This window comes from Epargyreus clarus, unplaced genomic scaffold, assembly GCF_041222505.1.
Source record: "Epargyreus clarus isolate Ecla_fem2 unplaced genomic scaffold, WU_Ecla_fem_2.2 ptg000033l, whole genome shotgun sequence".
Taxonomy (NCBI): Eukaryota; Metazoa; Arthropoda; class Insecta; order Lepidoptera; family Hesperiidae; genus Epargyreus; species Epargyreus clarus.
In genome coordinates, this window is record NW_027332238.1 from 4,957,087 (window position 1) to 4,971,377 (window position 14,291).

At 45.9% G+C, this 14,291-nt stretch overlaps 1 protein-coding gene across 1 annotated transcript in view; it reads right to left on the minus strand.

The window, feature by feature from the left end:
- Positions 1 to 14,291, minus strand: part of LOC140755343 (uncharacterized) — a 39,921-nt gene that overhangs the window by 7,342 nt on the left and 18,288 nt on the right. Inside the window, exons 2-13 of the mRNA XM_073090538.1 lie at positions 11,237 to 11,334; positions 9,972 to 10,139; positions 9,253 to 9,366; positions 8,356 to 8,509; positions 7,567 to 7,712; positions 6,611 to 6,710; positions 6,066 to 6,157; positions 5,541 to 5,732; positions 3,488 to 3,595; positions 2,230 to 2,361; positions 1,575 to 1,703; positions 385 to 495 (exon numbers count right to left, since the gene is read on the minus strand). Coding sequence (XP_072946639.1) covers positions 385 to 495; positions 1,575 to 1,703; positions 2,230 to 2,361; positions 3,488 to 3,595; positions 5,541 to 5,732; positions 6,066 to 6,157; positions 6,611 to 6,710; positions 7,567 to 7,712; positions 8,356 to 8,509; positions 9,253 to 9,366; positions 9,972 to 10,139; positions 11,237 to 11,334 — 1,544 coding nt within the window. The remainder of the gene's footprint in view (positions 1 to 384; positions 496 to 1,574; positions 1,704 to 2,229; positions 2,362 to 3,487; positions 3,596 to 5,540; positions 5,733 to 6,065; positions 6,158 to 6,610; positions 6,711 to 7,566; positions 7,713 to 8,355; positions 8,510 to 9,252; positions 9,367 to 9,971; positions 10,140 to 11,236; positions 11,335 to 14,291) is intronic.

A 14,291-nucleotide genomic window follows, 5' to 3' on the forward strand; every position in this document is an offset into this window, starting at 1 on the left:
GTGTTCCGTTTTGAAGGGTGTGGTAAGGGAAACAGACATTTCTGAGGCGTTCCAGCTTAGTCCTCAGGCGTAGCGGCGCATCTGTGGCCGACCTCAGGTAGGAATATCTAATCCTATCTGGGGTTGATTACAGATGTCCATGGGCGGCAGTAGCCACTTACTATCAGGTGGACTGTATGCTCGTCTGCTACTCCTATATTATAAAAAAATGAGGTTTTACATTTTGACAAATATGACTGCATGCTCATCATTAATTTAAATATATATTTTTTTTACAAGTTAATTTAAAAATATCCTAGTTGGATTCTAGTCCTAATTCTGAACTAACACTAAATTGTTACTGCCATTTCAGAGACTAAATTAGAACGCCCAGTGTACACATACCTGTACGACTTTGAATCGTGACGGCGATGGAGAGCACACAGCGCGTGCCGGAGTAGTCTGGCTGGAACACGAGACGTTCGGGGATTCCCGCTCCGGCGTCACTCTTGTCACCTGTAACATATTATTTGAGATATGTATAAGATTAATTTGTGTGTGATCAGGGTGGGGTTAATATTATAGCTCCTTGCTTGCTATATTGTGTGAGTTATCGGCTTATCGCGTACCCAGCGAAGCATTGCTCTACAAACGCACAGACAAACACATAAACAAGTATCCAGACCCAGAGCTTTGGGTCCATGACCACTTCTTGCACCACTCTGACGTCCACACCATCACCACCACCACACCACTACATTGCTCCACAACCGCTACACGAACACCTATACGCACACACAAACAATCAACGAGACCCAGAGACGTGGGTCCATACTCAAATAGAACCGCGAGAGTGAGTGTTGCGCCAGTACTGGACTCCCCGCGAGGAAGGCCGCGGGCCCACTTCGCTCCGCACACACACATAGACGCACGCTCACACAAGCATGTATCAAGACCCAGGACTCTGGTTCCATGACCACTTCGTGTACCACTCCGTCGTACACACCATCACTACACAACTACATTGCTCCACACACACACATGAAAATGTATCCAGACCCAGAGCTTTGGTTCCATTACTAATTCTTGTACCACTCCGTCGTCCACACTACCAACCAAATTGCTCTACACACACACAAACACACACAAGTACCGAGACCCAGAACCGTGGGTCCATAACTCCATACTCACATATAAGCGCGAGTGCGAGTGTTGCGCCGGTACTGAACTGCCCGCGTAGGAGGGCGCAGGCGTGCTTTGCTCCACAAATACACACATACACAACACACACGCTACACACACACACACACATGCACACACACACACACTACACACACACACACGCACACACACACACAGACGCACATACACACTACACACACACACACACACTACACATACACAAACACACACACAAACAAGTATCGTAACCCAGAGCCCTGGGTCCATGACCGCTTCTCGTACCACTCCGTAGTCCACACCGTCATTGCACAACAACATTGTTCCCCACACACACACACACACACACACACAAACAAGTATCCCAAAGACCCAGAGCATCAGACCCAGAGCTGTGGCTGTATACGTTTACTCACATAGAAGCGCGAGTGCGAGTGTTGTGCCGGTACGGGGCTCCCCGCTGGGGAGGGCGCGGGCGAGGGCGCGGGGGAGGGCGCGGGGGAGCGGAGCCTCGTGCGTCGCTCCTCCTCCGCTGAAGGGCCCGGCTGCGAACAAAGAGTGTGATGAGTACTTCTCTTACTTAGAACTTCTCTTACTTAGTACTTAGAATAGAAGGTACCATTTAATTGCACTTTATGTATCGTTATTTGATCTATCGTACTGAATGTTCTACACAATAAAAAAAAGTAAGAATTAAAATTAAAATTTATACGCATTAACCATTTTTTTTATAATATAGTAGTAGCAGACGAACATAAAGTCCACCTGATGGTAAGTGACTACTGTCGCCCATGGACATCTGTAATCAACCCCAGATAGGATTAGATATTCCTACCTGTGGTCGGCCGCAGATGCGCCGCTACCCCTGAGAATGAAGCTGGAAATGTATGTCTCCCTTACCACACCCCTTCAAACCAGAACACAGCAGCGCTTAACACTGTTGTTATTAGGGAGAAATAGGTGTGGCGGTGGTGCCGCCGGAGTCGAACCACATAGGGTTCTAACACCACTATGCAGTATACCACCTACAAAGAATATAGTTTAGGTTAGGTTAGGTTACACTTAGCTTACCCGTGTGAGCCCCGCGGTGTGGCAAGTGAGACTGATCTTGCGCACTAGTCTCGCCGGTGCAGTGGGAGCGGCGGATTCGTTGCGACGACATAGAGCCGCCACTTCTAGGTACAGACGGGAACCCGTTTCATCCTAGAAAACAAACAGATAGACAAATGTTATAATATTTATTTATTTATTAATTGCACCTCTATAAAAATAAAAAGATACATAGAGCAAACTTAATGCCTGAGTTTTTCAAATGAAAACTTCTTTAGCGGCGTTGTGGGCTTTTAGTGACGCGTAAAAAATGCTAAACTCGCGCCAAGAAACGTAGCCTGATCGAAAATTAGTAAGTACTAAACTTTCACTGATTTCTTTTTTTGACCAAAAGCGAAACTTTCACTGCTCCTTTTTTTTACCTAAAGCGAAGCTTTCACTGATCCCTTTTTGTGACCGAAACAGAAATTATATGATTTCTTTTTTTGGCCAAAACCGAAACTTTGATGATTTATTTTATTGGCCGAAACCGAAACTTTGATGATTTCTTTTATTGGCCGAAACCGAAACTTTGATGATTTCTTTTATTGGCCAAAACCGAAACTTTGATGATTTCTTTTTTTGACCGAAACCGGAACGGAACGTTAACTGATTTCTTTTTAGGCCGAAACTGTAACTTTGATGATTTCTTTTATTGGCCGAAACCGAAACTTTGATGATTTCTTTTTTTTGGCCGAAACCGAAACTAGTGAATTCTTTTTTTAACAGAAACCGAAACTTTGATGATTTCTTTTTTTGGCCGAAACCGAAACTAGTGAATTCTTTTTTAACCGAAACCGAAACTTTGATAATTTCTTTTTTTGGCCGAAACCGAAAGTAGTGAATTCTTTTTTTAACCGAAACCGAAACTTTGATGATTTCTTTTTTTGGCCGAAACCGAAACTAGTGAATTCTTTTTTTAACCGAAACCGAAACTTTGATGATTTCTTTTTTTGGCCGAAACCGAAACTAGTGAATTCTTTTTTTAACCGAAACCGAAACTTTGATGATTTCTTTTTTTTGGCCGAAACCGAAACTAGTGAATTCTTTTTTTAACCGAAACCGAAACTTTTATGATTTCTTTTTGTGGCCGAAACCGAAATTTTGTTGATTTCTTTTTTTTACCGAAAGCGAAACTTTAACTGAATCCTTTTTATAGCCGAAAGTTCGCTCCTATTAATCTCTTATCATATAGGTGACTGCACACTTACTGATTTTTATTACAAAACTAACAACTCACCGTTGGTTCATCGAGATCTATCTGTGTAAGCGTCGTATTCTCCTTCATAGAGCTGCAAATCGCTTGTAAACCCTCATTGCCCAGTCTATTGTCCCGCAGATCCAGCCTCTGTAATCAAAATATATTGAAAATATAATATTATTATTCAAAATATATTTGAAAGGTGGTAGAACTTTTTGTGGTCCAACTCCGGCGGCACCACCGCCACACCTATTTCTGCCTATTAACAGTAGTGTCAAGCGCTGCTGTGTTCTGGTTTGAAGGGTGTGGTAAGGGAGACATATTTAACCAAGGTTTTAAGCTTAAATCTTAGTCCTCATGGGTAGAGCCGCGCGGCACACTCCCTGCGGCCCGAGCGGCGCGGCACACTCACCTGCAGCCTGGTCTCTGCGCGCACGAGGTCGGCGAGCGCGCGCGCCGCGTCCGGCCCGAGCCGCGCGGCACACTCCCTGCGGCCCGAGCGGCGCGGCACACTCACCTGCAGCCTGGTCTCTGCGCGCACGAGGTCGGCGAGCGCGCGCGCCGCGTCCGGCCCGAGCCGCGCGGCACACTCCCTGCGGCCCGAGCGGCGCGGCACACTCACCTGCAGCCTGGTCTCTGCGCGCACGAGGTCGGCGAGCGCGCGCGCCGCGTCCGGCCCGAGCCGCGCGGCACACTCCCTGCGGCCCGAGCGGCGCGGCACACTCACCTGCAGCCTGGTCTCTGCGCGCACGAGGTCGGCGAGCGCGCGCGCCGCGTCCGGCCCGAGCCGCGCGGCACACTCCCTGCGGCCCGAGCGGCGCGGCACACTCACCTGCAGCCTGGTCTCTGCGCGCACGAGGTCGGCGAGCGCGCGCGCCGCGTCCGGCCCGAGCCGCGCGGCACACTCCCTGCGGCCCGAGCGGCGCGGCACACTCACCTGCAGCCTGGTCTCTGCGCGCACGAGGTCGGCGAGCGCGCGCGCCGCGTCCGGCCCGAGCCGCGCGGCACACTCCCTGCGGCCCGAGCGGCGCGGCACACTCACCTGCAGCCTGGTCTCTGCGCGCACGAGGTCGGCGAGCGCGCGCGCCGCGTCCGGCCCGAGCCGCGCGGCACACTCCCTGCGGCCCGAGCGGCGCGGCACACTCACCTGCAGCCTGGTCTCTGCGCGCACGAGGTCGGCGAGCGCGCGCGCCGCGTCCGGCCCGAGCCGCGCGGCACACTCCCTGCGGCCCGAGCGGCGCGGCACACTCACCTGCAGCCTGGTCTCTGCGCGCACGAGGTCGGCGAGCGCGCGCACCGCGTCCGGCCCGAGCCGCGCGGCACACTCCCTGCGGCCCGAGCGGCGCGGCACACTCACCTGCAGCCTGGTCTCTGCGCGCACGAGGTCGGCGAGCGCGCGCGCCGCGTCCGGCCCGAGCCGCGCGGCACACTCCCTGCGGCCCGAGCGGCGCGGCACACTCACCTGCAGCCTGGTCTCTGCGCGCACGAGGTCGGCGAGCGCGCGCGCCGCGTCCGGCCCGAGCCGCGCGGCACACTCCCTGCGGCCCGAGCGGCGCGGCACACTCACCTGCAGCCTGGTCTCTGCGCGCACGAGGTCGGCGAGCGCGCGCGCCGCGTCCGGCCCGAGCCGCGCGGCACACTCCCTGCGGCCCGAGCGGCGCGGCACACTCACCTGCAGCCTGGTCTCTGCGCGCACGAGGTCGGCGAGCGCGCGCACCGCGTCCGGCCCGAGCCGCGCGGCACACTCCCTGCGGCCCGAGCGGCGCGGCACACTCACCTGCAGCCTGGTCTCTGCGCGCACGAGGTCGGCGAGCGCGCGCGCCGCGTCCGGCCCGAGCCGCGCGGCACACTCCCTGCGGCCCGAGCGGCGCGGCACACTCACCTGCAGCCTGGTCTCTGCGCGCACGAGGTCGGCGAGCGCGCGCGCCGCGTCCGGCCCGAGCCGCGCGGCACACTCCCTGCGGCCCGAGCGGCGCGGCACACTCACCTGCAGCCTGGTCTCTGCGCGCACGAGGTCGGCGAGCGCGCGCGCCGCGTCCGGCCCGAGCCGCGCGGCACACTCCCTGCGGCCCGAGCGGCGCGGCACACTCACCTGCAGCCTGGTCTCTGCGCGCACGAGGTCGGCGAGCGCGCGCACCGCGTCCGGCCCGAGCCGCGCGGCCTGCAGCCCGAGCGACGCGAGCGCGCCGATCGCAACGTTGGTGCCGGAGACGAGCGCGCGGACCGTCTCCGCACCTAACGCGTTCCGGCCGATGTTCAACACGCAGAGGGAGGTTGAGGAGCGCTAGCAAGGATACAAATTTAATATCAATCATCACAACTCTATGTATTTGTTTGTATATTTTCTCTTTCGAGGCAATTGTTTTAAAAAATATTATTATTAATTCAAAAATTCAAAGGCAATTTATACCTTATAATATGAGCTAACTGCTAAAGTCGCGTCAAAATCGGATCAGCCGTTTCGGAGATTAGACGGTACAAACATACAGATAAACAGGAAAGCAAACTATAGACTTTGCGCAACTCGTAAAAATATGGCGCTGTAAGTATTCTGAATTACGCTATTAATGTTTTTTAATCATGTGCTGCTATATAATCCAAAAAAAAAGAAACTTACCAAGACTTTAGCCAAATACTGCGCGCAATTCCTCGTCAGCTGATTGTTCCAGAGTACTAAGAAGGCTAGTCCCCTTGCATCGTAACCGCCTACTGAAAACAATCCAGATTATGTTATATCGCGATCATAAAAATATTAATAATATTATATAAACATGTGGGAGGTATAGAAACTCTTATTAGTTCGCCTGAAGGCACCACCGCCACGCCTATTTCTGTTATAACAGCAGTGTAGCGCTGCTGTGTTCTGGTTAGAAGTGTGGTAGTGGTAAACGAGGGGTTCCAACTCTACTTCAAAGTTTTTAGATCAATTCAATGAAATTACGACCTTAAAAACTGAAGAATAACCTAAGAACATGTTAACTGACAAAAAAATCATAATTTTAACATATAACTTAAAAAAAACTTTAATAAATCATTAAAATTTCCATCTATTTCGTAGTTTTCTTTTGTAGCAACCTAACAACACTTAGATCTTTACAGGCACCCTGTAACACACACAGATAGAACTTTCCAGACTATAATCATATAGAAAGAGTATATTACGTGGCACGTGATGAGGGGAGACTGGGGACGCCGCGGCTGACGGCGGAGTCTGGGCCGCTTGGTCCACTAATGCACTGGCGAGATGACCCACACCTGTGTCCTGGAAACAAAGAAAATTTATTTAGTGACGTAAGAGTAAGTTGTATAGCGACGTCATTGAGAGGGGAAGCAAAGATGGAAAAAAAGGATATTAAGAAAGAGCAGTATGTTAGTGACGTCATACAGTGGGGGAGCAAAGCTGAAATAATAAGAAAAAATAAAGAGAGGAAACAAAGAATAAAATGTAGAGAGTGGCAAAGAATGGAGTAGGAGAAAGGAATTTCCAACGAATTCCAACGTCCTGGAAACGAAGAAAAAATGTTTAGTGACGTAAGTTAGTGACTTCATAGAGAGGGGGAGTAATCATGGAATGAGAAATAATTAAGAGATGGAGCATAAAAAAAGAATAAATTATAGAGGGAGGCAGAGAAAAGGCTAGGCAAAGGAATTTACAACGAAGATTAGTAAATTATTTACGTCATAGAGAGGGGCGACAAAGCGAGAGGTAGTAAGAAAGAGAAGTGGGAGAAAGGAGTTTAGGTTAAAGAGCAGTAATTTAGTGACTTCATAGAAATGAAACAAAAAAGAGGGCGAGACAAGAAAGAAGTGCAAGAAACGTAATTTAAGTGCGGAGTAGGAGAAAGGAGTTCGAATGAAGCAGTAATTTAGTGACGTCACAGATAAAGAACAAAACAGGAGGAGACTAGTAAGATATATATGAAAAGGGGGAGCAGGAGTACGGAATTTAGGTGGAACACGATGGGGACAGACAAAGCGGGAAGGGAGACCAGAGAAAGAGAAGAAAGACAAAGTACCTATGGAAGAAAGAAAGAGAGAAAGAGAAAGTAAATTAGGTAAGAAGGGGTAGTCTACTTATATTTACAAAAGATACAGACTACAGAAATTTAAAATCCCACCTGTATTTGATTATTGGAGAGATCTAGTAGCTGTATCCTATTGTTATATCGCAGTAGAGACCCGAGCTGCGAGGCGTCGGTCGGCAACAGACCGTTGTCGCCCAGTCGCAACTCTCGCACCGAACTATTCGATTTCAGAGCTATCACTGTAACAAATTTATGTTTTATATGAATATCGTGTGTGTTGTCCTAATTGTACGTGTGTGTGTGGTAATTGACCGTTATATTAAGTAAAATACAGTAACAATATTTTGTCTGATATTTGAAATTGAGGAGTTCTTTACGAAAATTTGAATTTCGTATGGGAAAATATTAAGAATAGAAAATGGACTCTAGAGGATAGATAAAGACGTAAATTTTCATATATTGGTAACGAAAATTTTAATTGAAGTTGTCAAATTTCGAACATTAGGTAGCTTATTTGAAGGTATGTACTTACTTTTCCTCTTAAAAACAGTGAGCATCATAAATCAATTACTGCCTTCTAGAAATTGTAAAATTTTGAACATTAAGCAGCTTATTTGAAAGGATGTACATACTTTTCCTCTTAATATAAAAAAATCTAGAAGTCAAACATTGATTTTTGATGCTAACTGTAGCATCAAAAATCAATGTTTGACTTCTAGATTTTTTTTCAAAATGAACTCGTTCGATTCCCGGCTAGGGAAAAAGATATTTTAAAATCGGCCTCGTAACTCCTTTCAGCAATTTTCGCTAATCCTTATAGTTTCGGATTTGGCCTTGAAGGCCTGTTTGAAAATTCACCCTGTATATTCGATCCCAACTCACCTAAACACAGCAGCGGCTCCCCGGACAGCTGTGCTCGTTGCAAACACAACGACCGCAGTCTACAGGCGAGCGGTCGCAACGAGCGAGCCAATACCGGCGCGTGGGCGGCCTCCAGCGGACTGTCCGATATCTCCAGCTCGGATAGCTCCGCGCTCTGGAAGATGTCGAGAAAATTGATGCAGTTTTATCATGGTAACATATCTGCCAACGCGATTATTAAATGTAAAACTATGGGATACTTAGAGAAATATTCCACGCCACTGCCACTGTCTTTTGCCATATACAAGAGAGGCCCATACTATATATACAACACAAGAGCAGTGTCCTCTAACAAGGATTGGTTAAGATAATAAACATTTGCAACACCAAATTACTTTATTTACAGATTACTTCTTCAGATCGCAGCAACGTCTGACTTACACAAGGTACGACCGTCTTTATCTGCAAGAGTGACAACTTCAGGTTTCAAGTTTATCTGTTCTATAAAGAATGGTTTACAAATGTCCATAGGACGCAGCGACCACTCCCCATCAGATAGACATGTTTATTTATTTATTTATTTATTTACATGCCAACAGCAACACACACAATACATTATATAGTACTTAGAAGTACACTATAGTAGTATTAATAATATAAGGTTCGTATGAGTGCCAATTATAGGCATGAACAACATTTATATTATATTCGTCAGTATCTTTAATTTGTATGGAACAAATCGAACCATACGCAACCATTATAATGCTGACTGAGCATGTTATTTTACTACTTCAATCTCATTGAAACAAGTTTTGTGACATTCTGCAGCTAATTTTCTATTCTCTCTCGCCTTCCTTCCGATCTTCTTTTTCATTCCAACGTAACTTTCACTAAATCTTTACCTTACCACCTCCTTACCTTCTTAATCATCCTAGAAGCTGCCTGCCATCCCCGTATGCCGTACTGCCGCGGGCCCATGATGCACACAGCGGACGCGCTCTCGTAATACTCAAGCATGTCGAATATCGCCTCCTGGAATCCAAAAGAACATCATTATTGATGGAGTATATAACATAGATTTGTTTGTAGCTTTGAATGTGACTAGAATCTGATAAAAGACATCCAGTTTCAAAAAGAAGCATCAAAAGCATCAAACCTGATGACATCTTCATGACAAACATAGTAAATGTGCTATATGCCATTTTTTGCTAACACTATACTCTTCTCGTCTTCTTTTTCTTCTCTATTGTCTTCTTTTTAATGGTGTCCTGTATATTCTTAGGAAGAAACTGAGTAAGACTCAAGTCTCGTTATTTAAAAGTAAAACCCGACTTGTCCATTCCTAGATATCAACCCTCGTCTACTCCTAGATAAAACAGAATAAGACACAGGTTTTGTTGTCCAGCAATCAAGGCCATTTCATCAACTCTCGACGATTCCTAAAAATATATCAAGACATAGCTACCTCTTCCTCTACCACTATACTTCATCTTGTCGTAAATAATAAATCCAGTCTCGTTGCTTCCTAGGGAGACATCAAATAACACACAGTGACCTGATCATCGACCAACATGGTCGTCTTGCCAATTCTCCGCAACTTCTAGCTCGTTTCCTAGAGACATCTAGTACACACTCACCGCGCCCTCATCGTCCATCCCCACGCGGTCCATCTCGAGCCGCCTGAACTGGACCTTCCTCAGCAGCGCCTCCAGCGCGTCCGCCGGCGCGTTGCCGAACAGCGCGCACTCGGAGAGAACCAAGCGGGGCGCTCGGACCGCACCGCCGATGGAATTCTCTGGTAACTCCTGAAAGGACAGAGCACATACTTTTTTTTATTATAACACTTATGAGTGTTCAACGATTAATCTACTGCGGAAAAAATATAATGTTCGTCGTAAATTAACATGCAATACATACATAACTACTACTAATACAAACTACTACTAAAATCATAAACAATAAAATACATTCTGAAATAACCTTCCCCAAGAACTATCAGACACATAATAAAAAACTGAGAAATGCAGAAAATATTAACTTACCTTTCTCTAGAACTCGATATGGATCTAAAAACCTAATGTTTGAAGGGGCCAAAATAAATTACCAAAAAATATAAAAGAAATTAAACCTATAAGTATATTTAAAAAGAAAGTGATGACATATGTCATAGAAAATATAAATATATAATTTAGTTAATAGTTTTAAAACAACATTAATATACACAAAATTAAAAAAATCAAAACAATGCTGATAGCTTCTGGGTAATATATAAATAAATATGTATATAATATATAACATATCATAAGCACGCTCACTGTAACAAACCTATTCATAAGTTAGCATAAGTTGTCTTGTAAGTGAAATTTTGTAATTTCTTAAGACGATAAAGATTCTTTAAACCGAACCGAACGCCAGATATCAAATCAAATCGAATCATTTTTTTTAAATCAAAATAGGTTCTTTACAGAGCACTTTTTGAATGTCAATACAACAACCACCACTTCACAAGGTGTTTCGTTATGGAAAATAAATAATCTATAATTGAAAATTTACCTGAGGTTGGCCACAGACACATTTCTATCTTCGACAATCAACTTGGAATGCTTCGTATAAGTGTCTCTCTTCTACCACACCCCTTCAAACCAGAAAACAGCACCACTTGACAATGCAAGCAGCATTAGGTAAATGTTGGTATACTGATGGTGTCTCCAGAGTCTTACCAAGAGTGTTAATATCCCTCGAGGACACAGTAGTGCTTGACCCTGCTGTTATTAGGCCAAAACAGTTTTAGCTATGGCGTCTTCTAGGTCGAGCGCGTGGTAGAGCCCAGAATCCCCCTGTCAACATCCGCCTCACCCACATCTAACACAACCATCAATACAATCAATTGACCACCACTCACCCGTATCTGTTCCAGCACACTGTCGATAGGTGGCGTGCAGTGTATGCGACACGCCTCGAGGTACTCAGCCGCAAGCTGCGCGCGCGTCGTCGACGGGACTGCAATGAGAATGCATTTATTAAACTTTTCAGCTTTTTATTTATCTTTTCAGCAATACAACAGCTTAATTATAAGAATGGGGTACACATGGCCAAAAATGGATGACACTATTAATTATGAATTTTAACGGATGTATTTAACTTAATATATGTGATGTGTGTTTGTATGGGCCCGCGCGCGCGTATGTATGCGTATGTGTGTGTGTTTCTTTGTGTGTGTGTGTGTGTGTGTGTGTGTGTGTGTGTGTGTGTGGTGTGTGTGTGTGTGTGTGTGTGTGTGTGGTGTGTGTGTGGTGTGTGGTGTGTGTGTGTGTGTGTGGTGTGTGTGTGTGTGTGTGTGTGGTGTGTGTGTGTGTGTGTGGTGTGTGTGTGTGTGGTGTGTGTGGTGTGTGTGGTGTGTGTGTGTGTGTGTGTGTGTGTGTGTGTGTGTGTATCGTGTGTGTGTGACGTTTGCGCCTGACCTGACCTTAAAAAATCGAATTATACAATTATATTTTTCTATTCCTATTACTGAATATGTTGTCTGTCCGTGAGTCACACGGCTCTATCTCTCTTGATCTCCATACAAGAAGCTGCTCTTTTCTGCGTTTTTCGCTTTATCTTTTGAACCATAATTGATACGGATACGGAACCCTAAATAGAAAGTTTTACTCGAACTTGGCCTATTATATTACATTTTCCATCTACTCGCCAACAGATGGCGCTACGTATACCTGAATCACGCTAACGAAGTTTTTTAACCCCATTCCATATACACCACTAACAAATTTAATACGTCATATAGTGACAAATCTTTGTTTGTCAAAATAGGCATTTGCAAAACTGAGTTCGAAACAAAATAATAACGTCATCAATTTCAAAAATCACATCAAAACGCTGGCACGACGCCACCTAACCGTCCCGTGACTGATTTTGAGCCGGTGAACATTTTGAAAATTTCAAATTTCCTTTTTTTATATTAAGGGTAAGGACGGAACCCTATTACTAAGCCTCTGCTGCCTGTCCGTCTGTCAAAGGGCTCTGTCTATTTTTTTAGGGTTCCGTACCCGAATGGTAAAAGCGGAACCTTAAAGCCCTCTCCACATTGTCGCGAAAATCACGCCAGAACGCGAGAAAAGCACGAGAAACAAGAATGTGGAGCCGATACAAATCGGGTTTTTCTCGCATTCTCGCGAGAATGTGAAGCGGACTTAAGACTAAGACTCCTCTGTCGGTCCGTCTGTCACAAGGCTCTGTCAAACTTTTTAGGGTTCCGTACCTGAAGGGTAAAACCGGAACTAAGACTCCTCTGTCTGTCTGTCTATCACAAGGCTCTGTCTCTTGAACCGTAATAGATAGACATTTTAATTTCTACACAAATGTGTAACGATGGCCGCTACAACAATATATGTCTACTGCAAATAAAAAAAACCTTCAAAATAAATGGAGGTCGGCATATAAAAGCTGCAACTTTTTTGCATATTTCGTTTTTTTTTTATTCTACTTGATACAATTTCCATGTACACGCCAACAGATGACGCTACATACCTTTTTTGGTTTTCGATGGGAAAAACCTTCAAAAGGGCTTATGTGGAATTTTTACCGCACTAAACCCCCCCAGGTCCCCCCCCCCCGCGGTGGCAGTCCTCAGCGCTTGGTGGAGAACTCCGGGATCTCCGATCACAACCGGAGTCCTCCGAGCGCGATGCCCCGGTCGGGCTCTGCCCTGGGGGGAGCATTTTTCGCTCCTCCCGCCGCCTGGTGTTTACGACATGCGACCACACATGCCGCCGTTCTTCCCGGGGTTGCTCTCCGGACGGTTCGAGCTCCCACTCTTGCCGCCGGCAACCCCGGAAGCCCCCTTTTAGTCGCCTCTTACGACAGGCAGGGGATACCGTAGCCCTATTCTAGTCCCGGAACTACAGGGACAGGCGCTACATACCTATACCTGAATCACGCTATCAAAGTTTTTTAACCCCATTCCATATACCACCAGCAAATCTCTTACGTCATATAGTGACAATTTGCAAAACTGAGTTGAAACAAAATAATGGCATCATCAATTTCGAAAATCACATCAAAGCGCTGGCACGAAGCCACCTTACCGTCCCGTGACTGATTTTGAGCCGGCTTGAGTCATACGCTCAGTCACGTGTGTGAACAAAAGATTTTGGAACTTCCTTTTTGTTTTTATTACTTTTTTTAAGTTTCCGTTGTGAAATGAAGCTTTTTTGTGTGCAGTACCTTACTACGTGCTCATTACTATGAAGGGTATGGTAAGGGCAACACGAGGCATTCCAACTTAGTTCTCACTAGTTTCTGCCCGCGGCTTCGCTCGCGTTTAAAAGAAAATAATATGACATACTAACATACATAAAACTGAAAATTCGTACCTTCATTGGAACGACAGTGGCACCATCTGGCGAAAATTGGTCGTACCAACTCTGGAACCTTTGTGGGCTCATGAATAACAACTTTGCTAAAGATCATCACTTGATCAAATACATCGTTTACGATTCAATCCTTACTAATATCGATTAAAATAATCGATAGTTTTTGGTCCAAAAGATCGATTCTCCGATTAATCGATCTTAGATCGCCATCCCTAGTTCCCGTGGGATTTCTGAGATAAAAACTATCCTATGTCCTTTCTCGGGTCTCAGACTGTTTTTGTACAAAATTTCATTAAAATCGGTTCAGTGGTTTAGGCGTGAAGAAAAGACAACCAGACAGTCAGACAGAGTTACTTTCGGATTTATAATATTAGTAAGGATTAGTTCAACAAATCTATCCTCATTCCATATTAGAACCGATTTCTATCTGAATCTTCTATACATTTTTTTCATAAAGAGGTAGCATGCAGTCCACGTAATGGTAAGTGGCCACTATCGACCATGGACATCTATAATCAACCCCAGATAAGTTTAGAGTTCTACCCGAGATCGGCCACAGATGGGACCCCTGAGGACTAAGTTGGA